Source organism: Meles meles, chromosome 1 (assembly GCF_922984935.1).
Source record: "Meles meles chromosome 1, mMelMel3.1 paternal haplotype, whole genome shotgun sequence".
Classification (NCBI taxonomy): Eukaryota; Metazoa; Chordata; class Mammalia; order Carnivora; family Mustelidae; genus Meles; species Meles meles.
The window spans coordinates 200,035,984-200,061,081 of record NC_060066.1 but is presented as its reverse complement, the minus strand read 5'-3'; the positions used below and the strand labels follow the sequence as shown (position 1 = coordinate 200,061,081).

The window sequence follows — 25,098 nt, the reverse complement described above, 5'->3', positions numbered from 1 at the left end:
TACAGCCATAAACAACAGGTCCAGTTACTGTATTCTGATGTATAACATGATACCATGTTTTAGAGTGTTTGATATAACAAGACCTTACAATTTATGAAACCAAGGAATTTAAAAACCAAATTATTAATATAAATTCAAAGGAATTTACATTCAACCAAGTAATCATAACCAAAAATCATCCTTGGCTCTAACTTAAAAGTTACTGCTTTTACCAAGAATGAAAATGATTGCTGGGGCACCTGGGTGGCTCTGTTAAGCGTCTGCCTTCAGTCGGCCGTGGTCCCGAGGTCCTGGGATCATGCCCCACGTCGAGCTCCCTGCTCAGCGGGGAGTCTGCTTCTCTCTCTCCCTCTTCCTCTGCCCCTCACCCCCAGCTCATGCTGAATCTCTCATGCTCTCTCTCAAACAAATAAATAAAATCTTAAAAAAAAAAAAAAAGAAAATGATTGCTAAATATTGGTGGTCTTAGTCCTGTGTTCTCATCTTTCCACACATGTTGTTTCTAGGTAGTATCAGCTAGTCTGTACTTTTAGAAGCTATCTATCTCCTTAAGAATGCTTACATTTTATTTCTAACCCAGACTTAAAGACATTTCAAATTTAGCATGTCCAAAATCACAGTTACCACTCCCTGAATGTGTCTTCTCTACTTCCCTACCTAATAAATAGGACCATCTCCTGGTTCTCAAGCCAGAAATTCTTGATTTTCTTCCTTTACTTCCTTTCCTTTACTCCCCTACTCAATTCATAGCCCATCTATTTATTTCCACCTTCACGGCTATTACCCTAGTCCAATCTTCTATCCAAACTACTGTGATAGCCTCAACTAATTGATTAACTTCTACTCTTAAGCCCCTCTAAACCATTACCCATATGGCAGTAGAGATAATATTCTGTAAACATGAAACAGATGTTACTCCCTGCTTGAGATCTTTAAATACCTTCTCATTCTACAAAAATTAAATCTAAACTTCTTATAAGGTCCACAAAAGCTCTGCCTACTTCATCTAATTCTACCCTTAATTCTACAGTAATTTTAACAACACTGGCCTTCTCTCAGTTCCTATAATACACCAAGTTCTTTCTTGCCTCAGAGACTTGGCATGTGTTGCTCTGCTGGAATGCACAGCCCTCTGTTCTTTGTCTGCTACATCCTCCTCATTCTTCAGGTCTTGCCCAAAATGTTATGTTATCAGAAAAGCCTTCCATAAACATCAAAACAGGGATAATAGCTATCCTCTAGCTAAGTATCTCTTATTTTGTTCTTCTCAGTGCTTACCACAATGTGTAAATATTTCTTTAGTTTTTTGTGTTACTCCTTTCCCAGAATGTAAGCTCTACAAGGGCAGAAAACAGATCTTATTCACCACTGTATCCCAGCGCATACCACAAAGCCACCGCTTTAACAGGCACTGGACAAACACCTGCTGAAGGAATGAATACACGGATAAGAAGCCGGAAAGGAGCCGACAGGTAATTACGTGATGACGGCAAGAACTGCGCCATTTGGAGCATGTGACCAACACAGTGTGATGGAGAGTGGCAGTGGTTACAAAGTAGTACACTAGAAAAATCAAGATTTTGGAGTGGGCAGAATTTCTGGCAGCAAGATCTAGAACATGATCAGAATGTGGGGGGGGGAGCAGAAGTAAAGAACTGGAGATGAGGCTGTCATGAGACTAGGAGGCTAGGGGCCTGGACGGTCATCCGTGTACATGTTAAAGGTATTACAAATAAGTCAATTTAAGGCAGAAGAGAAAGACTCTGGGCCAAAAGCGATCTTCAATTAATGAAAGACTGAATCGAGACGAGCAACGGATGACAGCATCAAGGGAGGAGAAAGGACGGTTTATCTGGAGGACAAAAAACATGGCTTTTATGAGGGGAAGTCATGGTCTAAATCAGTGTTTTTTAAACCATAGCTAGACTGAGTTTATCTTTACCCATGTTTAAAACAAATGAAATGGAACAGGAAAGATAACACTAAATCATGTAAAGTAAGTGAAAGTACAAGTTTTGTTGAACTTTGTTTCAGTTATAAAGTATACAGACCTGTGATGTAAAATGTACTTCTCAATCAATTCTATGGATTTAGAATAGGAAATTTTAAAAAATCTGATCTAGACAAGGCAACAGGGAGGAGGAGGAGGAGGAAGATAAGAACTCCCGGCCTCTTGGCCCTAAAGCACACTGAATGTCGGGAAGCCTTCGCTGAAGGCCTACAAGGCAAAGACTCTGGCAAAAGCTAAGGAGCAGTGAAGGCACAGAAGGAAGGGGACATTCCAAGAAATTAAGGATATAAGGGAACATGCTTAGACCAAATCACTGTAAAGCAGAAAGGAGGCAATTTAGACACTAAAGATTTGCATTTTTAGATTAACATACACTTCTCTTTCTTGGTACTTATAAATAGTACCACAGATTTCCCAAAACTAACTTCTACTAAATACATTTTTGTTTTACCTGTGACTTTACTGAATTCTTCCAGAATGTTTTCCTTAGTCTTATTCTTCGGAATTGATCCAACAAAAAGCCTGTTGTTTGCCACAGAAATGCACACTCCAAGGTGTTTACCGGGGCGAATTTCATAGCTGTCACACTGCAAGGAAGAAAAGAACCAGATACCCCACAACCATCCCAAACTCAGGACAATTGTCTCACTCTAAAAAATTCAACACTATAAGGTCAAACACTTCCTGCTTCACAAACTCACCAAATTCCCTCACGCTTACCATTACAAAAATGTGTATTTTAAAACTTGTTACAGTCTCTCATCTTAGTTTGGTTTTGTTAATTTTCACTGCTCTTCTGGATATAAAGGACTCGGTTATTCACTATTTTTTAAAATACCTTACATCATATTTCAATGTTATCTATCTGAAAAATTTTCCGGAGAATTTCAGAAAGAGTATGCAAGACTAATCATTCAGGATCCTTAGAGATAAAACTAGATACAGATAAGCCAAAAGCAAAACAATAGTTAACAACTAAGTATAATCAATAAAAAGAAATTCAGAAGAATTTCACATTCTACACAAAACACAGTATTCTATATCTAAACATGAAAAGTTTTAAATTGCAGAGCAATCACAATACCTTCAAAATTATATGAAATGATAGGAAATTTTAAAAGGCTTTATTTAAATCACTATGGAGATAGTTTCTTTGATATACTTTAGCTTCTTAGACTTTAACATTACTTACCCATTAGCCTACTAAAAGATACATGATTATTAAAAAATACAAATCACCTATACGTTGCCAAAAATGAGGAAATGAAGCTTTGAAATTTTCTCAATAAAAACAAGTTGGAAGGAAAAGTTCTTAATAAAAACTAAAATCTGGGTCAAGCTAGAATGGAACTAATTTAGAAGCGATTAATAGAACAAAAAGCCCTGGTGAAAGAGATACCCATTCCAGAAGGCCTGGAACTAGACTAAGTGAGGCTTTCAAATGTCTGGAAAGAGTATGCAGAAACAATGACAGGGTTATTTTAAGTTCCTGAGATGGGTATACCAACACAGGTAAGAAGATATTTCTCATTTGCAGAACTGTTACTACTACTACTACCACAGCAGTACTATTGATTACTATGTACAAAGGGTAAAAGAAAATTACTAGATTACAGAAGATGGCCTACAAAATAGTGAAAAAGGAGAAAGACTGAAGACAGAGAAGACTGGAGGGTCTGAAAACAAAATACAGAGAAGAATAGGCATATACTCAGACAATAAACTGTATGATTAGGTTGTGACAAAAATAAAAGTCTCAATCATTTCCTGAATTGTGTTCTAAAGGTCACTGTCACCCAGTTATGTCCCCTAGAATCCATCCCAGCCTTCATTACACTTTTAAGAATCTTGTCCTGAAGTTTAACAGTAACAATTCACATCTTTTTTTGCCTAAAATCCAAAGAGAGAACTGCAGAAGCCAAATATTCAAATGAAACTTTAGATACTGAGCAATCTAATAAGTACCAGAATTACGGGAGACTTTTTCGAACACATTATTTCTTGGGTATTTTCAGTCTTTTTTACTTTTATCATCAGAAAAAAATAGAGCAAAGGTCACATATCAACTTTATCAACATCTAACCATACAGAGCAAAAACCAAAGAAAACGAAACAATGTTAACTGCGAACGTTTTTAATTGAGGCGGTCTGATCGGCCGCCAGACAGTGGGTGTTTATCACATACCAGCTTAACGGCCTCCTGTGCCGCCTCCTTCCCGCAGAAGGTGATAAACGCATACCCTCTGTTCTGACCAGACAGTGGATCCATCATAAGACGCAGATCCCAAATGGGACCAGCCTTTTCAAAAAGGGGTACCAACTCATCTTCATATAAATCTCTTGGTATTTTACCTACAAAGACCTGGGGGGGGGAAAAACCTCTATATTAGAATCCCAGTATAAGCATTTTAGAGCCACAAAGCCCAACAACTCTTCTTCTAAGGAGCTAGAGGCACAAAGATGGTTAAAGAGGAATGAGGACAATTTGAATCATTAGGAGTTAACCCTAATGTTTACTATAATGACCGATGGTCATTAACACAGAATAATATTCTATACTGAAAAACAAAAATGATTAGTAAGAGTGTGCAAAATACCTCTGAATTGTTTATTTTTATAGTTTCTTTTTCTCACAAAAACACAGAATAAAGGATATATGTATGTATCTTTGGGAAATACGGTATCTGCATTTTTGTAAAAATAGTAATTGAATAAATACTGAAGTGGTCTTTCTCAAGTTTTCTCAACTCTCAGTGCCTAGGTGACACAGTCAGAGACCGTCCGCCTCTTGACTTCCCCTCAGGTCATGATCTCAGGGTCCTGAGACCGAGCCCTGTGATGGGCTCTGCACTCAGCGTGGAGCTTGCTTAAGTTTCTCTTGCCCTCTGCCCTTCCACCCCTCATGTGCTCTCCCTCTTTCTCAAACATATAAATCCTAAGGGGGCGCCTGGGTGGCTCAGTGGGTTAAGCCTTTGCCTTCAGCTCAGGTCATGATTCCAGTGTCCTTGTGAGGAACACTGCTTCTCCCTCTCCCACTGGTTGTGTTCCCTCTCTCGCTATGTCTCTCTCTGTCAAATAAATAAAATCTTAAAAAATGTATATACATATATATATAAATCTTAAAATAATTACTACAAAAATTATGTAATAAGGATTAAATTATGATAAATATGTTAAACAATCAAAAACCTTCTCAATGTTTAATACTAGACCACAATTTCTTCAAGCTTCTACCACGTAGGCAACAATAAAGATAATCTTGTACATTAAAACATTTGCAATCCACATGCAGTCCTTATTTAGATGTATTTATTTATTTGAGAGAGAGAGAGGAGAGAATTTCAAGCAGACTCCCCACTGAGAGGGAGCCAGACACAGGGCTCGATCTCATGACCCTCAGAGATCATTATTTGAGCCAAAACCCAAGAGTCAGACACTTAACTAACCGAGCCAACCAGATCACACCTGAAGCCAACCTTCACACGCAGCCTTAAAGAGTAAGTCAGCGTCTGCATTTGAGATGAATTTTCTTTCTTTTTCTTTCAAGATTTTATTGGTCAGAGACAGAGAGGAGCACAACCTGGGGGAGCAGCAGGCAGAGGGAGAAGAAGGCTCCCTGCTGAGCAAGGATCCCAGAATCCTGGGATCACGACCTAAGCCAAAGGCAAACGCTTAACCCACTGAGCCACCCAGGCGTCCCTAGAGATGAGTTTTCTAGTGAAACTCATCTACATCAACATTTCATATTCTGAAAAATGACGTGAATAATGAAACAGCAATCCAAAAGATGCCCAAATTATTACTGAATATTAAGTTTCTGAAGTTAAGCTCTATAACTGTGCTAAGACAATCCTTTTTAAAATAATTAGATTTACTGTCACAGCTGTCTGGTAAAACTTCTTTTGAATTCCCAGCATAATTCTCTCACCCAACAGCTATTCAATTCTTCTGTCTCCTTAAAGTCTCCCACCCTCATTCACTAAGTCATCCAAGGAGGGCATGTGGGAAGGTCAGTGGTTTTCTCATATTTTCCTAAAAACTTCCTCAGAACCTATTTCTCCTTCTTCATACCTCAGAAAAAGAGATTTATTTCCTTTCCAAGGTTAACTTCCTAACCATAACAAAGCCCCTTTCTTCACACCACCTTCTCCTGGAAATAACTGCCAACTTTTATTTGACTCTCCTATTTTGCTAAGTACATCCTTCCAAACATGCCAAATCTTCCGTAACAAAACAATATGCAAACAAGGAATATTTACCCATTTACCTTTCCTTTCACTTTCAAATACTTTGAACACATGGCCATGTCTATTTTATTTCACTCACGCAGTTATGCAACCCGTCCACCATATCCTTAGCACTGTGCAGCTACGAAGCGTAAGACATCTAAGGCATCATCTGTGCAACATCCCTACAGAATCATATTTCTAACAAAAACTCACTCATCTATGCTCTTTCTTTAACTGCAACACTGACTTCTTCCTCTAACACTAAGCTGCATCCCCAAATGGAATCCACTAATGGATTTCAAACGACTAAATTCAAGTCTTTTTTTCCTCACTCTCATCTTGCCTTCTTGGTAAGTGGTAACACTGCAGATGCTGCCTCCTAAAAATTCTCTTCCCTTCAATTTTTAGAATCCTCCACTAGTCTGGTCTTTTTACCTTTCATTTTTCTATCCTTTCCACAGTGATTCTTCTAGTCACCTAATAACAGTCTGCATGTTCCCAAAGTTATGGCTCTATCTCATCTTCCCTGTATTTCCTTCACTTCCAAAGATCATATCCATTCCCCAGTCTGTATCTATACAGTCATCTCTCTCATCTACATCCTAAGACCTAATTTTATACTTCCAACTGCATTTGGAAGCATATCCTATTGGTTGTCCTATTTTTACCTCAAATCATCAATAAACAGCAGTGTATTGTTTTTTGAATATAGATATAACTATAGACATGAATGACTGTGGATGTGGATAGTACTAATAGTGATTTTTCAATGCATGAGAAAATGGTTCTAATTTTATTCTTTTCCTTTAATTATATTTTCTAAATATTCTGCCATAGATATAATAGGTTTGTTTTTTTTTTTAAGATTTTATTTTATTTATTTGACAGACAGAGATCACAAACAGGCAGAGAGGCAGGCAGAGAGAGAGAAAGGGAAGCAGGCTCCCCACCGAGCAGAAAGCCTGACTCGGGGCTTGATCCCAAGACACTGGGATCATGACCCAAGCCGAAGGCAGAGGCCTTAACCCACTGAGCCACCCAGGCGCCAAGATTTGTAACAAATGTTTCTTTTTTCCAAAAATCAAAATGAGTAAAACCCACCCTTGCCAACCACTTCCTTTGATTTTCCTCATTTTTCTTGAGTAACATAATTTCTGCTGTTCCCTCCAGTCCCCAAGATAACCAAGGAAATAATACTTTCAATAAACAAAAATCTCAGCTATTCTGAATCCCTTCCATTCCTATCCATACCCAACTAAACTTCTACGTATCGGCCCGGAGTTGTTCCAATAAATAATCCCTAGCCTACGTAACAACTGACTTCCAACCTACTCACAGAACTTCTCCAAACTTTTCATGAGACAGGGAATTCAATATACCTTCAACTCATATGCCATGTATTTTTCGAAGTTCTAGAGATACAGTGAATATCACAAACAAGGTCTAAGCATTCACGAGGTTTATACACTATTGATAGAGACAAAGGTTAAAAAATATATATATGAGGGGCGCCTGGGTGGCTCAGTGGGTTAAAACCTCTGCCTTCGGCTCAGGTCGTGATCCCAGGATCCTGGGATCGAGGCCTGCATCAGGCTTTCTGCTCGGCGGGGAGCCTGCTTCTGCCTACCTCTCTGCCTACTTGTTCTCTCTCTCTCTCTCTGTCAAAACAAATAGATAAAATCTTTAAAAATATATATATGTATGATTTCAAGATGTATTAAAGGCTAAGAAAAATAAAAGCAAGGAAAGGGAATAAATGAGGAAGAGGCTGTATTTTAATTGGAACAGTCGCCCTAAAAAGGTAAATCTGAACTGAGACCTAAGGTAGAAAATTAAGTAAAAATCTGAGGGGGTTAAAAAAATCTGAGGAAAGAGCAATCCAAGGTAAAGAACACTACAAAAGGATGGGAGCACCCTTAACATATCTGACGAACAGCAAACATGACAGCGACTGGAAGAAAAGTTGGGAAAGAGAGAACAGGGGCCAGATCAAGTTAAACCATGTTAGGAGTTTGCATTTTATTCCAGTTCTGTTGGGAAGATAGCAGAGGGTTTTGAGCAGACAAGGGACTAGGTATGACATGTTCCAAGGGACTGGCAGCCAGGCAGCAGATGAACTGTATGGAGAAACAGGCTGCCCAGTCAGGTTCACAAGGCAATCCAGGCAAGGGATGGTGGTGGCATGGAGTAATAGGTTGATAGCTCCAAGGCAGGGAGAATGTGAGAAATAGTTAAGTTTTAAGTTATACTGGGTTCATGGGGCGCCTGGGTAGCTCAGTGGTTAAAGCCTCTGCCTTCTGCTCAGGTCATGATCCCAGGATTGTGGGATCGAGCCCCGCATCGGGCTCTCTGCTCAGCAGGGAGCCTGCCTCCCTTCCTCTCTCTCTGCCTGCCTCTCTGCCTACTTGTGATCTCTGTCAAATAAATAAATAAAATCTTTAAAAAAAAAAGTTATTCTGGGTTCAGATCTACATTTTAGTTACTTTGAGCAAGTTTCTTAATCAGCAAGTCTCAGTATCTTCACCTGGAAATAACATCATCCAGAGGGTTCAATTTCCATGTGAACAGAGAGCCCAAATCTTGTTCCTCATTTTATTCCGAGCTTAAACAGTGCCTGGAACATACTAGCTGCTCATCTTCTTCTTTTTTTTTTTAAGATTTTTATTTATTTGACAGACAGAGATCACAAGAAGGCAGAGAGAGACAGGCAGAGAGAAAGGAGGAAGCAGGCTCCCTGCTGAGCAGAGAGCATGATGCAGGGCTTGATCCCATGACCCTGGATCATGACCTCAGCCGAAGGCAGAGGCTTTAACCCACTGAGCCACCCAGGTGCCCCACTAGCTGCTCATCTTTGATGAATGTTCAAATGAACATCTACCTCATGCTATTAACTTATATACTAGGTGCCACGCCTTCTCTTCCACTCAAGGACAATTTGATCATCAGCACACTAGTGATTATAATTTGTCACTTAAAAAATTTTTTTTCAGGGGCCCCTGGATGGCTCTGTCGGTTGGGCATCAGACTTAAAATTTAAATGAAAAATGTATGTTTCCTGACTACGACACACCTTCCAGTTACTGTCCCACTTCTCTGCTATCCTTTTCAGCAAAATTGCTCAAAAGAGCTGTAGGTACTTGCTATCTCAAATCCCTTGCCTCCCACTCTCTTTAATCTCTCCAAATAGGGCTTTCACCGCTATTCTTGTCAAAGTCACTGATGATATCCCTGTTGCCAGGATCAAATGTCAATTCATGGTCCTTGTCTCACTTGGAAAGTTTGTTGTAACTGACCACCCTCCTGCTATGAAAACACTCTTCACTGGACTTCTAGGATACCACACCCCTGATTTTTTTCTTACCTCATTGGTTCTTTCTGCTCACTTCCCTTCACTAGTTCCTTCTCATCTCCCCAATCTCTAAATGCAGAGGGCTGCAGGGATCAGATTTTAGACCTTTAGTCTGGCTAAGGATGACCTTAGTCTTCCCTGGTGATCACATCCAAACTCAAGGTTTTCAAATACCAAGTAGATGCTTATGCTTCCAACATTTATAACCTCCAGCCAAAACCCTTCCCTGAATTCCAGGCTTACAGAAGCAACTGCTCATTCAACAGCTCCACTCAGAGGTCTAAGAGACATCTAACTCTTAACATGTCCAGAACTGTATTACGATCTTTCAATGTGTTAATCTGCTCTTCTCTACAGCAATCTTCATTTTAATCCATGGCAACTCCATCCTTCTAGCTGCTCAGGTCATAAGCCTTGAAGTCATCCTTGGCTTTCTCTCATACCCCCATATCCCACTCATCAATAAACCCTGTTAGATGTGCCTTCAAGATATCCGGAGCATCTGCCCACTTCTCATCAGTCTCAGTTTATCAATCCTATAAATGACCATTCATTAATGGGGCACAGCACTAAAAAACTGTGGATAAAAGATGTCCTGAGCCGGGCGCCTGGGTGGCTCAGTAGGTTAAAGCCTCTGCTTTCAGCTCAGGTCATGATCCCAGGGTCCTGGGATCGAGTCCCACATCGGGCTCTCAGCTTCAGAAGGGAGCCTGCTTCCCCCTCTCTCTCTGCCTGCCTCTCTGCCTAGTTGTGATCTCTATCAAATAAATAAATAAAATCCTTAAAAAAAAAAAAAAAAGATGTCCTGAGACAAAAAAAATATATAGAAGGATAATTGGTATTCATTTTGAAATATATTTTTTGGTGCGGCTGAGGTCTCTGGCCCAGTCGGACAGTGTTTATGTATTTGAAGGTATTTGTATTTGAACATTTAAAATGTGTTCTGGGAAGCAAATTCTGGTTCCTATTACTTCCATTAACATAATGCAACGGTGCTTCATAATTACATTGTTCACTATCCCTATTTCTTCCATACCCGTTACAAAAGCACATAAAGCGAGGAGCACACGAAGAGGCACTGTGAAAATACACCCGACACACAGCTCAGTGAGGAAGTGAAGTGTCAGGTTATTACATTACTTATGTAACACTTGTGCCCATATTTTTAGAACAGACAGGTTTGCCTCATTAAGCAAACCTAAAGTGAAAAACCTCTATTTTCAGAATTTAATGACTGACTGATCACTTTACATACAGGATTCATAAGAGCCAAGTTCCTTGTACTCTGAAGTATCATTTGAATGTCAGAAGTCCAACTTACAGATTTTCCATAAGAATACTATTTACTTTAGAAGAAACATCAACAAATCTGTGATCAACAAAGTTCCCAATATGATAATCAATGGGATCCAAAAAGAAACAGGCTAAAAATACTGATTTACTGAGAAGGAGGAGATGGCTTCATTTCAAGATCAGTTTAACATAGGACATTTAAGTAACTTAAAAAGGCTAAAAATAAACAGTATTTAAAACTAGGCATCATTCCTTTATAAGTTTCTAAGCTCAATTTTTAATTAACTGAAATGAAATAGAAATGTTTTCCTTTTATTAACTTGTTGGTCCCTGAGCCGTTATGGGCCCATAGGAACTGTTCAGAGTAAGCACTCAGGCCATATGCAGGTTAGCTTCCTCTGACCCCTGCCCCTATCAGAACCAACAGAATGGGGGCGCCTGGGTGGCTCAGTGGGTTAAGCCTCTGCCTTCAGCTCAGGTCATGATCTCAGGGTCCTGGGATCAAACCCCACATCAGGTTCTCTGCTCAACGGGGAGCCTTCTTCCCTTCCTCTCTCTCTGCCTGCCTCTCTGCCTACTTGTGATCTCTGTCAAATAAATAAATAAATAAATAATCTAAAAAAAAAAAACAAAAAAACAAAGCAGAATGTAATGAATACCGTAACAACCAGTTCCTTTTTTACTCGCTAAGCATCAAGACTTGAAAAATGTTTTGGCTATCTACTACCCAACCATTAAATACCTCAACAGTAACAGAGAAAAAGTCCTTTGAGGCTCTGGAAGGAAGCGTTAACATTAACGGCAGTGCAACAGTCTTTTGAGTACCTGCTAGGGCTCTTCCATTATCCTGCTCCTATTTGCTGTTTTACAAACACAGCAGCTTTTCCTTATACATAATTCAATTCAGGTACTACTAAGTCATATACTTTTACATCTCTGTTAAATACACTGGTTCTCTAACACCTCCATTAGTTAAAATACCAAAGAATTAAATTTCAATCTACCATTTCCTTTGAACTCCTCTACAAAACACCAATGCTGTGCTCTTTAAAAAGATAAGTCCTTATTATCATGGAAACTAATGAAAACAGAGGCTGTTTCCCAAAACAGTTTTACAATGCCCGCTGAGGAACACAAAGATACTATAACCAGACTGCATCTGAGGGCCCAGACCCACTAAAAAACACACTTCAAAATTAGTACCTATCTTTCTTATCTCAGGACAATGCTTAGAACAATGCAAAGGAGTGCTCCTTTATAGGGTTCATTTACAGTAGATTTTACCAAGACAAAAACCTCACTCTTCTCCTAACTTAATTTTAACACTGTCAGACTCAGGCACTGACCTAATTTCAACTTCCTCAATCAAGAGCTAAAATTTTTAATGACTACAGTGAAACACAAAAGAACAAAAACTTAAACCTCACAGCATCAAAAATAACACCAACTAAAACCAATTTATTTATTAAATCAGTAACCCAGTATGTTAAAAACCTATTTTTCTGATTTTTTAAAAACTTTAATTTTAGAGGCGCATAGACAGCTCAGTTGGTCAAGCGTCCCACTCTTGGATTTGGCTCGTGTCATGATCTCATGGGTCGTGGAGCTGGCCTGAAGATTCTCTCCCTCTGCCCCTCCCCAACATGTTCTCTAAAATCTTAAAAAAAAAAAAAAAACAAAACCAAAACAATACTTTAATTTTCAACAGGTACATGCCAAACCTCTTGGAATTTAATTTTATGGGTAGAACCCAAACCTTTATCCCAAGATTTTGTTGTAACAAACTGCTTGATAGGAGTGGCTTAGGCTCATACAGGGATTTCACTGCAAAGGTATTTGCTGTATGTGATGATATCTACTATATAGGAAAATGCATCTTACCCCTAAAGACACAATATAATATAAAAGAATACCATATTTTACAATTAGGATGTCAACTTTGTTTCTAACAGGATAATCAAAATAGTTTATCCTATTACATTGTTTAAATGCTTTCAGCAAAATGGTACGAATACTAACTCCTTTCTCATCTCATAAAACAAGTCTCCATTAATGAGCTCATTAACAGCACAAATCTAACAGGCTAAAAAAGTTCATTTTTGTAATTATTTTGTAATTAAAATTTTGTAATTAAAAAAGTTCATTTTGTAAATAGATACAACCAACTAATTTTATACCAGGCTATACTGGGCGTTGGAAAGAACATTAACAATATTACATAGACTTAATTTTTATTCCTAAGGTTTTTATAACTAAAGAAACAAGACTAAGATAAATGTAATAATTGATAAATACTAATAAGGATATCACATGCTGGATGGTATACTACAGATAATTTTTTCAAACTATATCTCCCTCTCAGAGGTGGTTTTAGGCTGCCTCTAAATAAGGAAGAAGCAAAAGAGCAATTACATTTTTTATTTATTTTATATGAGGGTTTAAGGTAAGAAAATAAAATTTAAAACCATTTGGGAAAAAAAAACCTATGACAATAGCTGTTCAAGTAAGAAAGTTGAACTACATTTGTATATTGTTTAAAAGTTAATAAAATGTAGGGGTGCCTGGGTGGCTCAGTCGTTAATTATCTGCCTTCGGCCCAGGTCATGATCCCAGGGTCCTGGGATGGAGCCCTGCATCAGGCTCTCTGCTAGGCGGGAAGCCTGCTTCTCCCTCTCCCACTCCCTCTGCTGTGTTCCCTCTCTCGCTGTGTCTCTGTCAAATAAACAAAATCTTAAAAAAAAAAAAAAAAAGTTAATAAAATCTAAATGTAGATTTGAAAGCATTCACAATCTAAGCAGAACATTAAAAATGAACGACGGCTTGAGGTACCTAGCTGGCTCAGTCAGTAGACTGCGACTCCTGATCTCAGGGTTGTGAGCTGGAGTGTCAGGTTGGTATGGAGATTACTTAAAAATAAGAAAATCTTTTTTTTTTTTTTTCAAGATTTTATTTATTCATTTGACAGAGTGCACAAGGAGGGCGAGCAGCAGGCAGAGAAGGAGAGGGAAAAGCAGGCTCCCCACTGAGAGCACCTAAGCTGAATGCAGATGCTTAACCAACTGAGCCACCCAGGCACTCCATTAATAAATTATCTTTAAAACAAAACAAAACAAAATACTCTTCACTCGTATTCTGTATTTCATGACATTTGCTCCTAGAACAAACTTAGATGGCTCACAGTCCAATCCCAACTCTATAGTAATTATGGAACATGGAATAATTTATAGTTATTTTTTTTAAAGAGACACAAAACAATAATATATAGCTGATTTAGGTATCATGAAAAATAAAGATGCTTAGAGTCCCCTTTAATACTGCTAAATATTAAGAAATAGAGTATTAACTGTCATAATGCTTGAAGGCAGTTCAGGGAACAAAGACCAATGAATGTAAACTCTATTTTATATAGCAAGACTACACTGGAATTATTTCCGATATAAATCTAAAAAGTTAACTGGTAATGTCTTTATTCACAAACTGCTCTTTTGGCTACCTGAAAGACACCAGAAAGAAAAGACCCTGCTGTAAATTTATATTTTGGCACACAGTTTTTACCATTTAAAGGATCAGAACTGGTGGGGCGCCTAGGTGACACAGTGGGTTAAGAGACCAACTCTTGGTTTTGACTCAGGTCATAATCTCAGGGCTGTGACATCAAGCCCTGCATCGGGCTCCGCACTAGCATGGGAGTCTACTTGGGGCTCTCTCTCTCTATACCCCCCCCGACCCCCGAGCCCCCGTGCATGCACTCTCTCTCCAAAATACACAATCTTTAAAAGGGGGGTGGGGGCTAGAGTTACCTGACATAGAGGCATATAGAAAAAACCTCTAGGAAGGCACAGATGGAGCAGCAGAAATTGCTTTGTTCAATGACAGACCAATGTGCTCGACCTTTTATCTGATTCTACACCCTTCCCTTGTGTGACCCACTCCCATCAATAAATCTCTCAGCAGGGGTGCCTGGGTGGCTCAGTGGGTTAAAGCCTCTGCCTTCGGCTCAGGTCATGATCCAGAGTCCTGGGATAGAGCCCCACATCAGACTCTCTGCTCAGCAGGAAGCCTACTTCCTCCTGCCTGCCTCTCTGCTGACGACTTGTGATCTCTACCTGTCAAATAAATAAATAAAATCTTTTTTAAAATTTTAATAAAGAATAAATAAATAAATAAATCTCTCAGCAAAAACTGGATACCCTCTACGTGGTGGGGGTAGGGCCAAGGAGGGAGGACAAGCGCTATTCAGAATCACTGACCTAAAACAAAACAGAATAAAGCAAATGTTTCTCTTTCATAACCTCAACCTAAGCACCTAAAATGGTGTGTTGCTGGTTGCATGGTTTTAGCAACCAGTTCCAAGAACTCCACATTCCTTTACAGAGTGTTTGGACATCTACTAGTCACATGGTTCCCCTTGCTTATGACTACAGTAAAATGCAAATGGCTAGCCAAAGAAAATAATTATAGCTAAACTTTAAAAAGAATCAACTACTCTTCCCCATCATACAATAGAGAGAATAATTTACAAACTGGAAAGATTTCGGCAAACAGCTGAAGAACACTTACTTCTGTTCCAATTCCAGGTTGTACACCAGAGTACACACTGTCTGGTGGAGGACCACCATACTTCCTCTGTCCTGTGGTTACATCCAGAGTATAGCCAGTCCTTTCAAGCAACGCCTAAAGATAATTATACATCTGTTTATACTTGAATATTATATCACACATCAGTATATTAATCTTTTCCAAAGGATATCCCAACATTGTAGGCCATGTAGCTTAAGTAAAATAATGTCAAAATTCACACTGGTATCACTCACACGTGTTGTTCCCCTTCATTTTACTCCTTTCCATACACTGAATGGAAAGAATTGTGTACAAATTAAATCTCTTAAGCACACAATGATTTTTTGCTATGAAGGAACAGAAAAATGGGGCAAGGATTATTACAAACGTGACATAAGCTGACCCCAGGATACCTATCCATACTTCCGTATTGCAGCAGTCCTCATTCAGCATTCTCCTCTTCTTTACTGAGAGCTTTCCTTACTTGTTCCCTTTACATACCATCTACCTACCTGTGACTCCTTTCAAAAAAAAATGTTCTCTAATCAGAAGTCCTACCTTCTTCACGCAGCTTCTCTCATTCACTATTCCTTACATCTTCCTACTGTGAATTTCGATTATAGTCAAGTAATTTAACCTTTATTTTGTTTAATCCTTTTGTATTTCTGCTATATCATAAGCTCTATGAGAACCAGACCATTTCTCATACAACGCAAACTCAAAATATTTGGCAATTACCAAATGAGCATTCTCAGGTTTCAAAAAACAAAACCTTATGTTTCCTGATTACCGACCTTCTTCACAACCTTAGGTACTAAAGAGGGATTGTAGAAAAGAAGGTAATGCTCTTGCCCTTAAGTGTCTGTATTTATATGAGGGGCCAACAGCTCAGACAAAATGGAAAAAAAGAAATGTTATCTACCTAAAAACGGGAGATTTTTACACTTCCTGTTTTAAAAGTTAGATGGTCCCCAACTTGTGATGACTCAACTTACAAATTTTTCAACTTCAGGATGGTACGAAAGTGATACGCATTCAGTAGAAGCCACACTTCAAATTTTGATTTTTGATCTTTTCCAGTGCTAGCCATATGCAGGACGATACTCTTGCGATGCTGGGCTGAGGCAGGGAGGCTCCCCTCCCAGTCAACCACTCAATCACAAGAGAAACAACCAATACACTAAACAACCATTCTGTATCCATAGCAACCACTGTTTTTCTCTGTCAGTACAGAACTCTTATAAATTACACAAGATAGCCAACACTTCATTATAAAATGTGCTTTGTATTAGAGGTGACTTTACCCAGCTATAGGCAAATGTAAGTTTTCTAAGCACATTTAAGGTAGGCTAGGCTATGTTTGGCAGGTTAAGTGCCATTAGGTATATTTTTGACTAAGGATAGTTTCATCCATGTCCAGATAAACCCATCCTAAGCTGATGAAGATCTATACACAATATCAAAGCAACAAGAAAGTCCAGACATCAAATTTAGTAGCTTTCAAAAGTCTGGTCGGAGGACCCCCAGGATTCTGGAGTTACTTTAGGGTCTCTATTTTTCTACCTTTGATTAAAAAAGAGCTGCTCTAACTTTAAGCAGAGAAACACATGTAACACAATACACACGGGATACACTTATACATTTAAACTTTACTTGTCTAATATGTAATATACACATATCACGTGTGCCAAATACACCTTACCAAAAGCAAATACCCACTTTCGGGGAAATAACACAGGCCTATCCAATACACACCAATAATTTCGTCAAATGGAATTTTCACGTTATTTATTTTAAAAATATTTAAGAATAGGTTAAATTCGAGGTTAAATTTTTTTAACCTCGTTTTACAGATGAGGGAAAAAGGTACAAAGGAGCTCTATGTAAACTATTCCACGTCAGAAACTACAAGTTCTATTTTCTAAAACAAAAACGATACAAAAAACTTCATTAAATAAAATAACTACTTCAATTTGAAAAATCTATCGCTGTGGCAAAACATCAACAGCCCCTTAACTAAGGAATGAGGTTCACTGGTCTTTCACCAAAAGCCCTGTATTTATCTCGCAGAGCAGTTTATCTGAACGATAACAGTAACTGGTGCTAGTTACACAGTTCTTGCTATGTTCCAGGCATTATTCTAAGCACCTGACATGTCTTAATTCCTTTAATCCTCACAACTCTATGGGAATAGGTATTATTACTATGCCCAGTTTACAAATAATTAAACTGAGGTAAATAAAAATTCAGGAGTAAAGCAGTTATAAAATACCTCTTAAAAAAAAAAGAGAGAGAGAGAGAAAAAAAAACAAAGTGCTCAGAAAGAAACCAAACCAAGAGATATGACTGAGTCAACCTCAAAAGCTATTAGCAGAAGCATCAATAAACACGTATCCTTCAGAGCCAGAACAATGAGACAAGGGTCTGAATTAAGGTTTTTCACCAAACATACAACTGAATGTTTGCCCCCCGAATTCTTCTTGTGTAATTTTCCTTCAATTATCTCATTTCTAAAACACTAGCTTAAAAAAAGTGTGGAACAATGAAAACTGTTTCTAGGCAACATGAAAAGAAACATTCGATCTCATCATTCAACTTATTACCATTGCAATGACTGGAGGCCAGTTTTACCTTTATCTTTGCTTCATCCGGCCCCTTTGTGGACTCTTGCACCTTGCTCCCCTGTTTCTCCCTTTGCCTGTAGGTCTTCATAACTCCACATAAAAATGCACTTTTGTTCTAGAATAGACAAGTAATTCAATGAAAAAGAATCACCAGGTATCATCGAAGGGTCAAATACATAGTTAATTTACAGTTTCAAAAGACCAGAATTTTAACCAAATATTTACTCATTTATTCCCTCAACAAGTATTTGCTGAGTGGTTACTGTGTGCCACAGACTGGAGCAGAAGAGCAGTAAGACAGCCAAGACCTCAGCATGCTTACCTTCCACACTGGTAAGAATCTTCCATTTGTTGATATTCAAACGCACTGGACTATCTTTGCCAGACATTCCAAAACTATTCTCCTACCTATATTATTTTCCTCCAAGATAATAAAACAGGGTCAGATAAACCCCAAACTGTTTAAAATCGGAGTATTCTAAACCCATAAAAGCTTAGTAATAACTATCAGCAAACCCTGACTTTGATTTTAAGTTTTAAAGTAACTTAACTGGAAAGAAGTGGGGAGAGATTTTACTTTCTGAGAACTCTCCTGTGAAAGGTCTTTTTTTTTCCTTTAAACTCTTTTTTTTTTTTTAATATAAGCAGAGGTAGTCACAAACAAAAAAGTATCAGTTCTTTTCAGGAAAAAAAGTAATGGTAAAGAAATTTCAGGTCATTAGTTATTCAAAAGCATTTCTAGTAAGTGGCCTTACCTGAACATGTGATAAGTCACTTTCCTTGAACTGCTGTAGTACAGACAGAGCTCCTTCTTCATTAAATTCCCTGAGAGCATCAATTGCTCTTTCATCAAGATCGACATAAGCTACCAATCCTACAAATTAAATTGAAAAGGGGTAATGTTATTGCAACAAAAGGGATAACCTAAACTGTGCTATCAATGTTTAATCAAGAATTGTTATATTCAGTACTATTACTAACAAACTACATTCTCATTTAATAGGCATATAGGCAGCTATACAAATACTATACAGAAAGGTCAAGAGTACAAATATGAAAATAGAAGATAAAATGTCAAACATGAATTTCAATCCTACAAACACGAATTTCAATCCCCACATCCCACAGAAACCCCACAAAAATCCTAGCCCCATTTCCCCTCCCCTTCTTAAGGCTTGGAAGGTAAATCTGATGTACACAATGTACTACAGATTAAGTATTAATACAACAAATTCTGATTTATGTTAGAGTGGTAAGCATACACTGTATTCCCCAAGGATCAAGCTTCAAATTATATGGACTGTTGTAGTTGTTGCTAACCACACAAGAGGTGGGAGAAAAAAAAGAGAAACCAGTTTTACTAAATAATTCTTTCCACTCTCCAAAAGGTATTAAAGGCTTTTTCCTCCTTAGCACCAAAGAGAAAATGAAATACATTTGTTTATCTGAGCGTCTATTTTGCTGCAATCAGAATGTGGAAAGGCATAATTTTAAACTCTTCTACAAATGCAAGTGCAGCTTGATTAATCAATTCTGAAAGTCGTATTTTAAGGCTTTTTTTTTGTTCTTCTGATGTGTCAAGCTGAGGTTTAAAAGATGCCGTGGCATTCACAACACTGTCAATAACGACTGTTTTTCTCAAATGGCATTAAGGACTGTACTATGGACTTACAGGTAAACTACACAGAAAATATTTGCACTGTATTCTATACATGTAGTATATTAACTGCACACAGAACATCTACTCAGTTTGAAATGTAATTTCTTAAGTCTGTTAAGTTGGTGTTGTATTTCTCTCTATAAGGAATAGATTTCAGAATTGATCCAACGTAAAATGGATATATTTGGCAGATTAAAACTCCAAGTCCCTATGAACATCAAAAGTGACTCCATTTTGATAAAGTGAAAAAGAACTTTACTCCATACAGTAAATATATTTTAAATAAATGTAATGCCATTTGTAAAGTTACTTTAAGAAAATGTTGCCATGATTTGTTTTAAAAGCTCAAAATGAGCATGCCTAATTATTGGAGTTTCCTTACTTCAGAATTCCATACCACCACCCAAAGCCACAACTCAGAGGACACCCATCGATCCATTCTGTCAATCCAACCCTACACCCGAACCATCAGCCTCTTGTCAATAACAAAACACTCTACAAGAGAGCATCTCTGAGCAAATCACTGCCAATTCTCTATGGCAGAATGTCACAGAAAGTTCCTGAGGACTGATTTTCAAATAGAACCATCACCCAGGAGTCATTTTTCGGAAGTCATTTTAACGTCTAAAATTATCCTACGCTTCTCAGATTTGAAAAAAAAAATTTAAGGACAAAAAACCAGATATTTGTTACTACAGTACTTAAGACACATTTGTGAGACCATTCAATTCTCTCTCCCAGAATCTGGATAGGCACACAAAACACAGAGGAAGAAAGTTTCCATCTATGGCCCCAAAGGGGGAGGACACATTTATTAATGAACAACACTCCCTAAGGGTAAATATTTCTCTCCCTCTTTAAAAACTTCAAACCGCTTACAACCGACCATATTAAGATATTCAAATTTGCTTAAGCACTTATCCATGGGACTTCTAAATTTTTTTAAAAAGCAGCTGTTACAAACCAACACTTCCAGATTACGGAGAGATGTGGATTTTTGTCTATTAGAAACGAGACAGGCCACAAACTCTCAAGGAGTCTGACATTTATTATCGTTTCAGACAATACTGTCTAACCAGTACTCTTATTATGCCACCTAATCAGACCTAAGCTAATTTAACAATCACTTTAAGAAGCTAAAAGTAGAAAAGTAAAAGCAAAATGATGACTGATTTAGATTAAGAAAAAAATGTAACATTTGGTATGCTGAAACATACATTTTAATTGGTGGTAAATCGAAGACCAATTGATGTACTGTTCTGAAACAACTAAGACTGCATATTCAACACTAAGAAGGCTTCAAAATAATGAAATAAGAATATCAAAGTCAAACCCAATATGCCCTCAATGAAGGGAAAGTAACAAACATTCAGCTCTACATAGATCAGAAACAATATGTATTATTTAACCTTAAAAAAAAAATCTATAAAATTCAAAGTGGTTTGCCCTCACTTTCATAACCAGTCAGAAACAAGAAATGCATATTATACCTGTCTGAAATATTTCATCAAGTCTTTCTGCCACCTTCTGTGGGAGGCCTGCCTCTATCAGTGTCTTGTAGTGTTCTGTGTGAGTTACACTGGAAGTATCCATTGGTTCTTCCTCTTCTTTTAACTGTACCGCATTACCATTCACCTGATTAGCCATTTTATTATGCTGCTGGAAAAAATTCAGGAGCTATATTACATTAAGCCAGAAATAACTAGTTTGTAGGACAATGCATGATTTATCTAAACTAATTTGTATACATGCTGCTAATAAACTCTATCAAAATAATATTATATGCCTTTTGTGATGTATCTGACCTAAATTTGCAACAATAACCCTGTGGAACCATAGAAAATGTACATGGAAGCATTAGATCTTTAAGGAACTTCATGTACACGGGGTTAAAAAAAAAAAAAAAAAAAGGCTTGAATTTACTGAAGGTAGAATTGCTGATTAACAAAAGCAGCTGTTGTGTCCTGACAAGCATGTCAACAAATCACCACAAAATCCTAAAAAGCCCATCAACTCTCAATTCTTACACAGTTTTTAAAAGTTTGATTTAGAAACAGACCACTTAATCAAGGTTTAAGGACTTTCAAATTTTCCTAGTTCTGCTTCAAATCTAGGATAGGTGTGAGATCAATGCACTGCTGTCTCTAGTTCAACATGCTGGTGGTTTGGGTTTTCTCCGCCTCACTTAAAAAAAAACAACAACACAACTTGACATTAATTTTTGTTCTAAAATTAATTTGCTATTCCCATTCACAGATTTAAAAGAAAAAATGACCAAGTTTAAAAGCTAAACGATTGTTTTAAGTCCACATAAAATAAAGAGTGAGCTATAATTGAGGTTGCATCTTCAAAAAAAAAAAAAATCATGAGTACATATTGAATTTTTCGTATCAGTAAAGCTGCAAAAACATATCGAAGAATGGACGGCTAACTTCTTCCAAACAGTTTCAACAAACATTACCTAATGAGGGTAAACTTAGGTCAGATGTCCCAGATTAACCTACCCAAATTATTTCGTATGTTCAACCTGTATGTAGTACTGAAATGGACCAGCTCCCTGAAGAGAGAGATTAGATAATAAAACCATATAAGGCCAGTCTCTATACTGCCTCGAAAGACAGGGAATTAAAGTGCACTTGTCTGTGGTGAATGTGATGAAGATAATAAGCAGAATAAAGACACTGCAACAAATACTGAAATAGAGGACATGAAGATGGATCTCAAGAAGAAGCCTCCTTTTCTTGATGAACCTCAAGGTACCTAGTCAGCTATAAAGAAAATACAAGCTTCCTAAAAAGCACTAAACCCCGCGAGATAACCACACTTCCAGACGGCTTACAACCACTGTGCAGGTGCACCAGGAGCAGTTTTCTGACCTAAAACAACTTCCTTTCAGTTCAAAGTCCACTGATATTTAGCTGAAGTTAATGAGAAAGGGAGAAAGACCAAGGGGAACGAGGTCATAGAGAGCAGGAAGGAAGGAAAATGCAGAAAAGGTTATTCTGAAAAGAAGATCAGTATCATGACGTTTTAGAATTACAAAACATTAAGACTTGATAGCCCACTAAGGTCTACACGGACGCAGATCCTCGTTAAACTTTGGGTGGAAAAAGGTTTCTCAAGGCAAGCCTCAACTTCTGAAGAACTGACAAAAACGAAAACATTCAAAACTGGCACACTTTTCATCAAGAAACTACTTACAGCGTAAGATGTATACGTTTACTGATTAATATAACCTATTTCTATAAAGATGCACCCTGAAGTCCAAAATCTCCTTGTGAACATATAGTTCTGTTTTCCCACGCTCCCGCACCCCCAAATACAACCATAAGATCATCAGAACTCAAAAGTTCTCAGTATCACAAGACCCTTAACAGTTATTGCACCTGTGAATACTATAGTCACAGAAAGAAAGCAAATTTTTAACAGGAAAGTTCAATGAACATCTGCTAAGGTGATTTTTTTTTAAGTATGTGTAAAGCAAAAAAGACAAGTTGTGTATTAAGCACAAGAGAGAAATATTTATGACTACCATTCCATTGCAAAGGTACTTCTACAAGTTGATTCTGAAATTGGTTGATATTGTCAAAAAGTTTGTAAACTTTAACCAAAAAAGTAAAATAATTAGATTCCAGGAAATAAAACCTTTCAGATCAAGGAAAACCTCTCTCTTCAAGCCAAATACAATGTGCTCATTTAAAAACCTCTTTTATGTCGTATGAGACCATTTAAAACTTGTGTCAATTCAATACAATGCCACACAGCCAAACCATATTTCTGGATGCAGCAAATATACTGTGACTGGAGTCATTTGATCTAAGCATTTTTGCAAAAAGCAGACATTTAAATAAGATTTTAAAGGGCTGCTGGGAGATTTGGGAAGTCAGCACTAGCCCCTCCCTGACTTTTTCTGAACATCTCTGTGCAAATTCTTCGTATTAAGAGACGGGCTTTAAAAGAACCAACGAAATGAAAACTAACGGTTATCTCATGGGTTAGGAGTGTCAAGCCCTTATCCTACGACTGACTCATGAGACATAAACTGAGTCTCTTGAGGACAGCAAAAATCTCAAACAGGTCAGCATGAGAGGACTGAAGCTTTCAAGAACCCCTTGGCCTTAAGTTTTACATTTTAGCAACACGGTTACTTCCGTATAAGAAAAAGAATCGCCTTTCCAATTTAGTGCGCCTAAGACATTCTTAGAATTATGCATCTCGGGCGCCGCTTGAAGCCTAAGTTTCACGGCCTCTAGTAGTCATTTTTTCCTTCAAATCTCGGCTCGAAGCATGCAGAATGGGGGAGGGGAGGGAGGCTTCCTACACAGATCGGCCCTCGGGCTCCAGCTCTCACAAAAGTTTTCTCCCGGCTCAGGTAACCCGGGGTTTGCATCCCGCCCTCTGCCCACCCCACCCCCTCATGCCCGTCGCGATCAGCAACACATCCCACTCGTGGCTAGGCCAGCCGAGACGAGCGCGAAGCGGCTCCGGAGGACAGAAGCCAAGGGACCGCGGGCGTCTGAGGCCACGGGCCGGGCCGGCCGCGTGGAGCGGCGGGCGGAGGCGGGAAAAACACGGCAGTCCCCGGCAGGCCGCGCGGAGGGTGCCCGGCGGGCCGGACCGCCGGCCGGGGGCTAGAGGGGCGGGAGGAGGATGAGCGAGGGCGAGGAGGCGCCTCGGCCGGGCTAGGCCCTCCGCTGCGCGGCCGGACGAGGCCGAAGCCGCCCCCAGCCCATCCCCACCCCCACCCCGGGGCCTCGGAGCGAAAAGGAAACTGGGGCCAAGGCGCCGAGCCCTGGCTGGGGCCCGTCGGGTCGGATCGGGGCTCCCGGCCCCTCCCCCCATGGGCCGGCGCGAGACTCACCAGGGCAGAGCTGGGGCCGCCGGCCGGGCCCGTGAGAATCAGCGCGAGGCGCTTTGAAAACGACTAGAAATGGCGCGCGCGCCACCCCCTCCCCCCCTCATGGACAGAGACGCGATCCCGGCAGCACGCGGGGTTTCCCGGAACTGCTTCCAGGGACTCCGAGCGGCCGGGCAATCGCCTCTCGCGGCGGCCTGAAAGGCAGCTCGGGCGTCCAATAGTAGCGGAAAGAAGCGGATCACGCTGGACGACTGGGGAGCCAATCGATGAAGCCGTCGGCTGAGCCAATGAGGGAAGTCAGCGCCGCCGGCTGGGGCGCCTCCGGGGCGGGGGTAGGAACACAAAGGGGTCTGTGGTGGAGCCCCCGGTACAGAGGCGAGGCTGCGGGGCACCGGGCCTTGAATGGGCGAGGCTCTTCGCTCCTCGTCTGCGGGTGATAAGAGACCGAAAAGCTAGGCCTCGCGCCGCGTGGTCGCCTCCGGAACCCCGCCCCCTACTGTCCGCTCCGGCCCCG

At 39.3% G+C, this 25,098-nt stretch overlaps 1 protein-coding gene across 5 annotated transcripts in view; it reads right to left on the bottom strand.

Moving 5' to 3' along the window:
* The window catches only part of HNRNPR (heterogeneous nuclear ribonucleoprotein R), a 33,532-nt gene extending 8,807 nt beyond the window's left edge, over positions 1-24,725 (bottom strand). For 2 of the 5 annotated variants that reach the window (XM_046007545.1, XM_046007566.1), the window contains exons 1-7: positions 24,588-24,719; positions 21,217-21,385; positions 18,822-18,940; positions 18,074-18,181; positions 15,443-15,556; positions 4,197-4,373; positions 2,463-2,598 (exon numbers count right to left, since the gene is read on the bottom strand). In XM_046007545.1, coding sequence (XP_045863501.1) covers positions 2,463-2,598; positions 4,197-4,373; positions 15,443-15,556; positions 18,074-18,181; positions 18,822-18,940; positions 21,217-21,373 — 811 coding nt within the window. In that variant the 5' untranslated portion in view covers positions 21,374-21,385; positions 24,588-24,719. Of the gene's footprint in view, positions 1-2,462; positions 2,599-4,196; positions 4,374-15,442; positions 15,557-18,073; positions 18,182-18,821; positions 18,941-21,216; positions 21,386-24,587 lie in introns of all 5 variants that reach the window. The other 3 variants (XM_046007555.1, XM_046007576.1, XM_046007584.1) reach the window with 3 other exon arrangements.
* Positions 24,726-25,098: the final 373 nt, after the last annotated feature.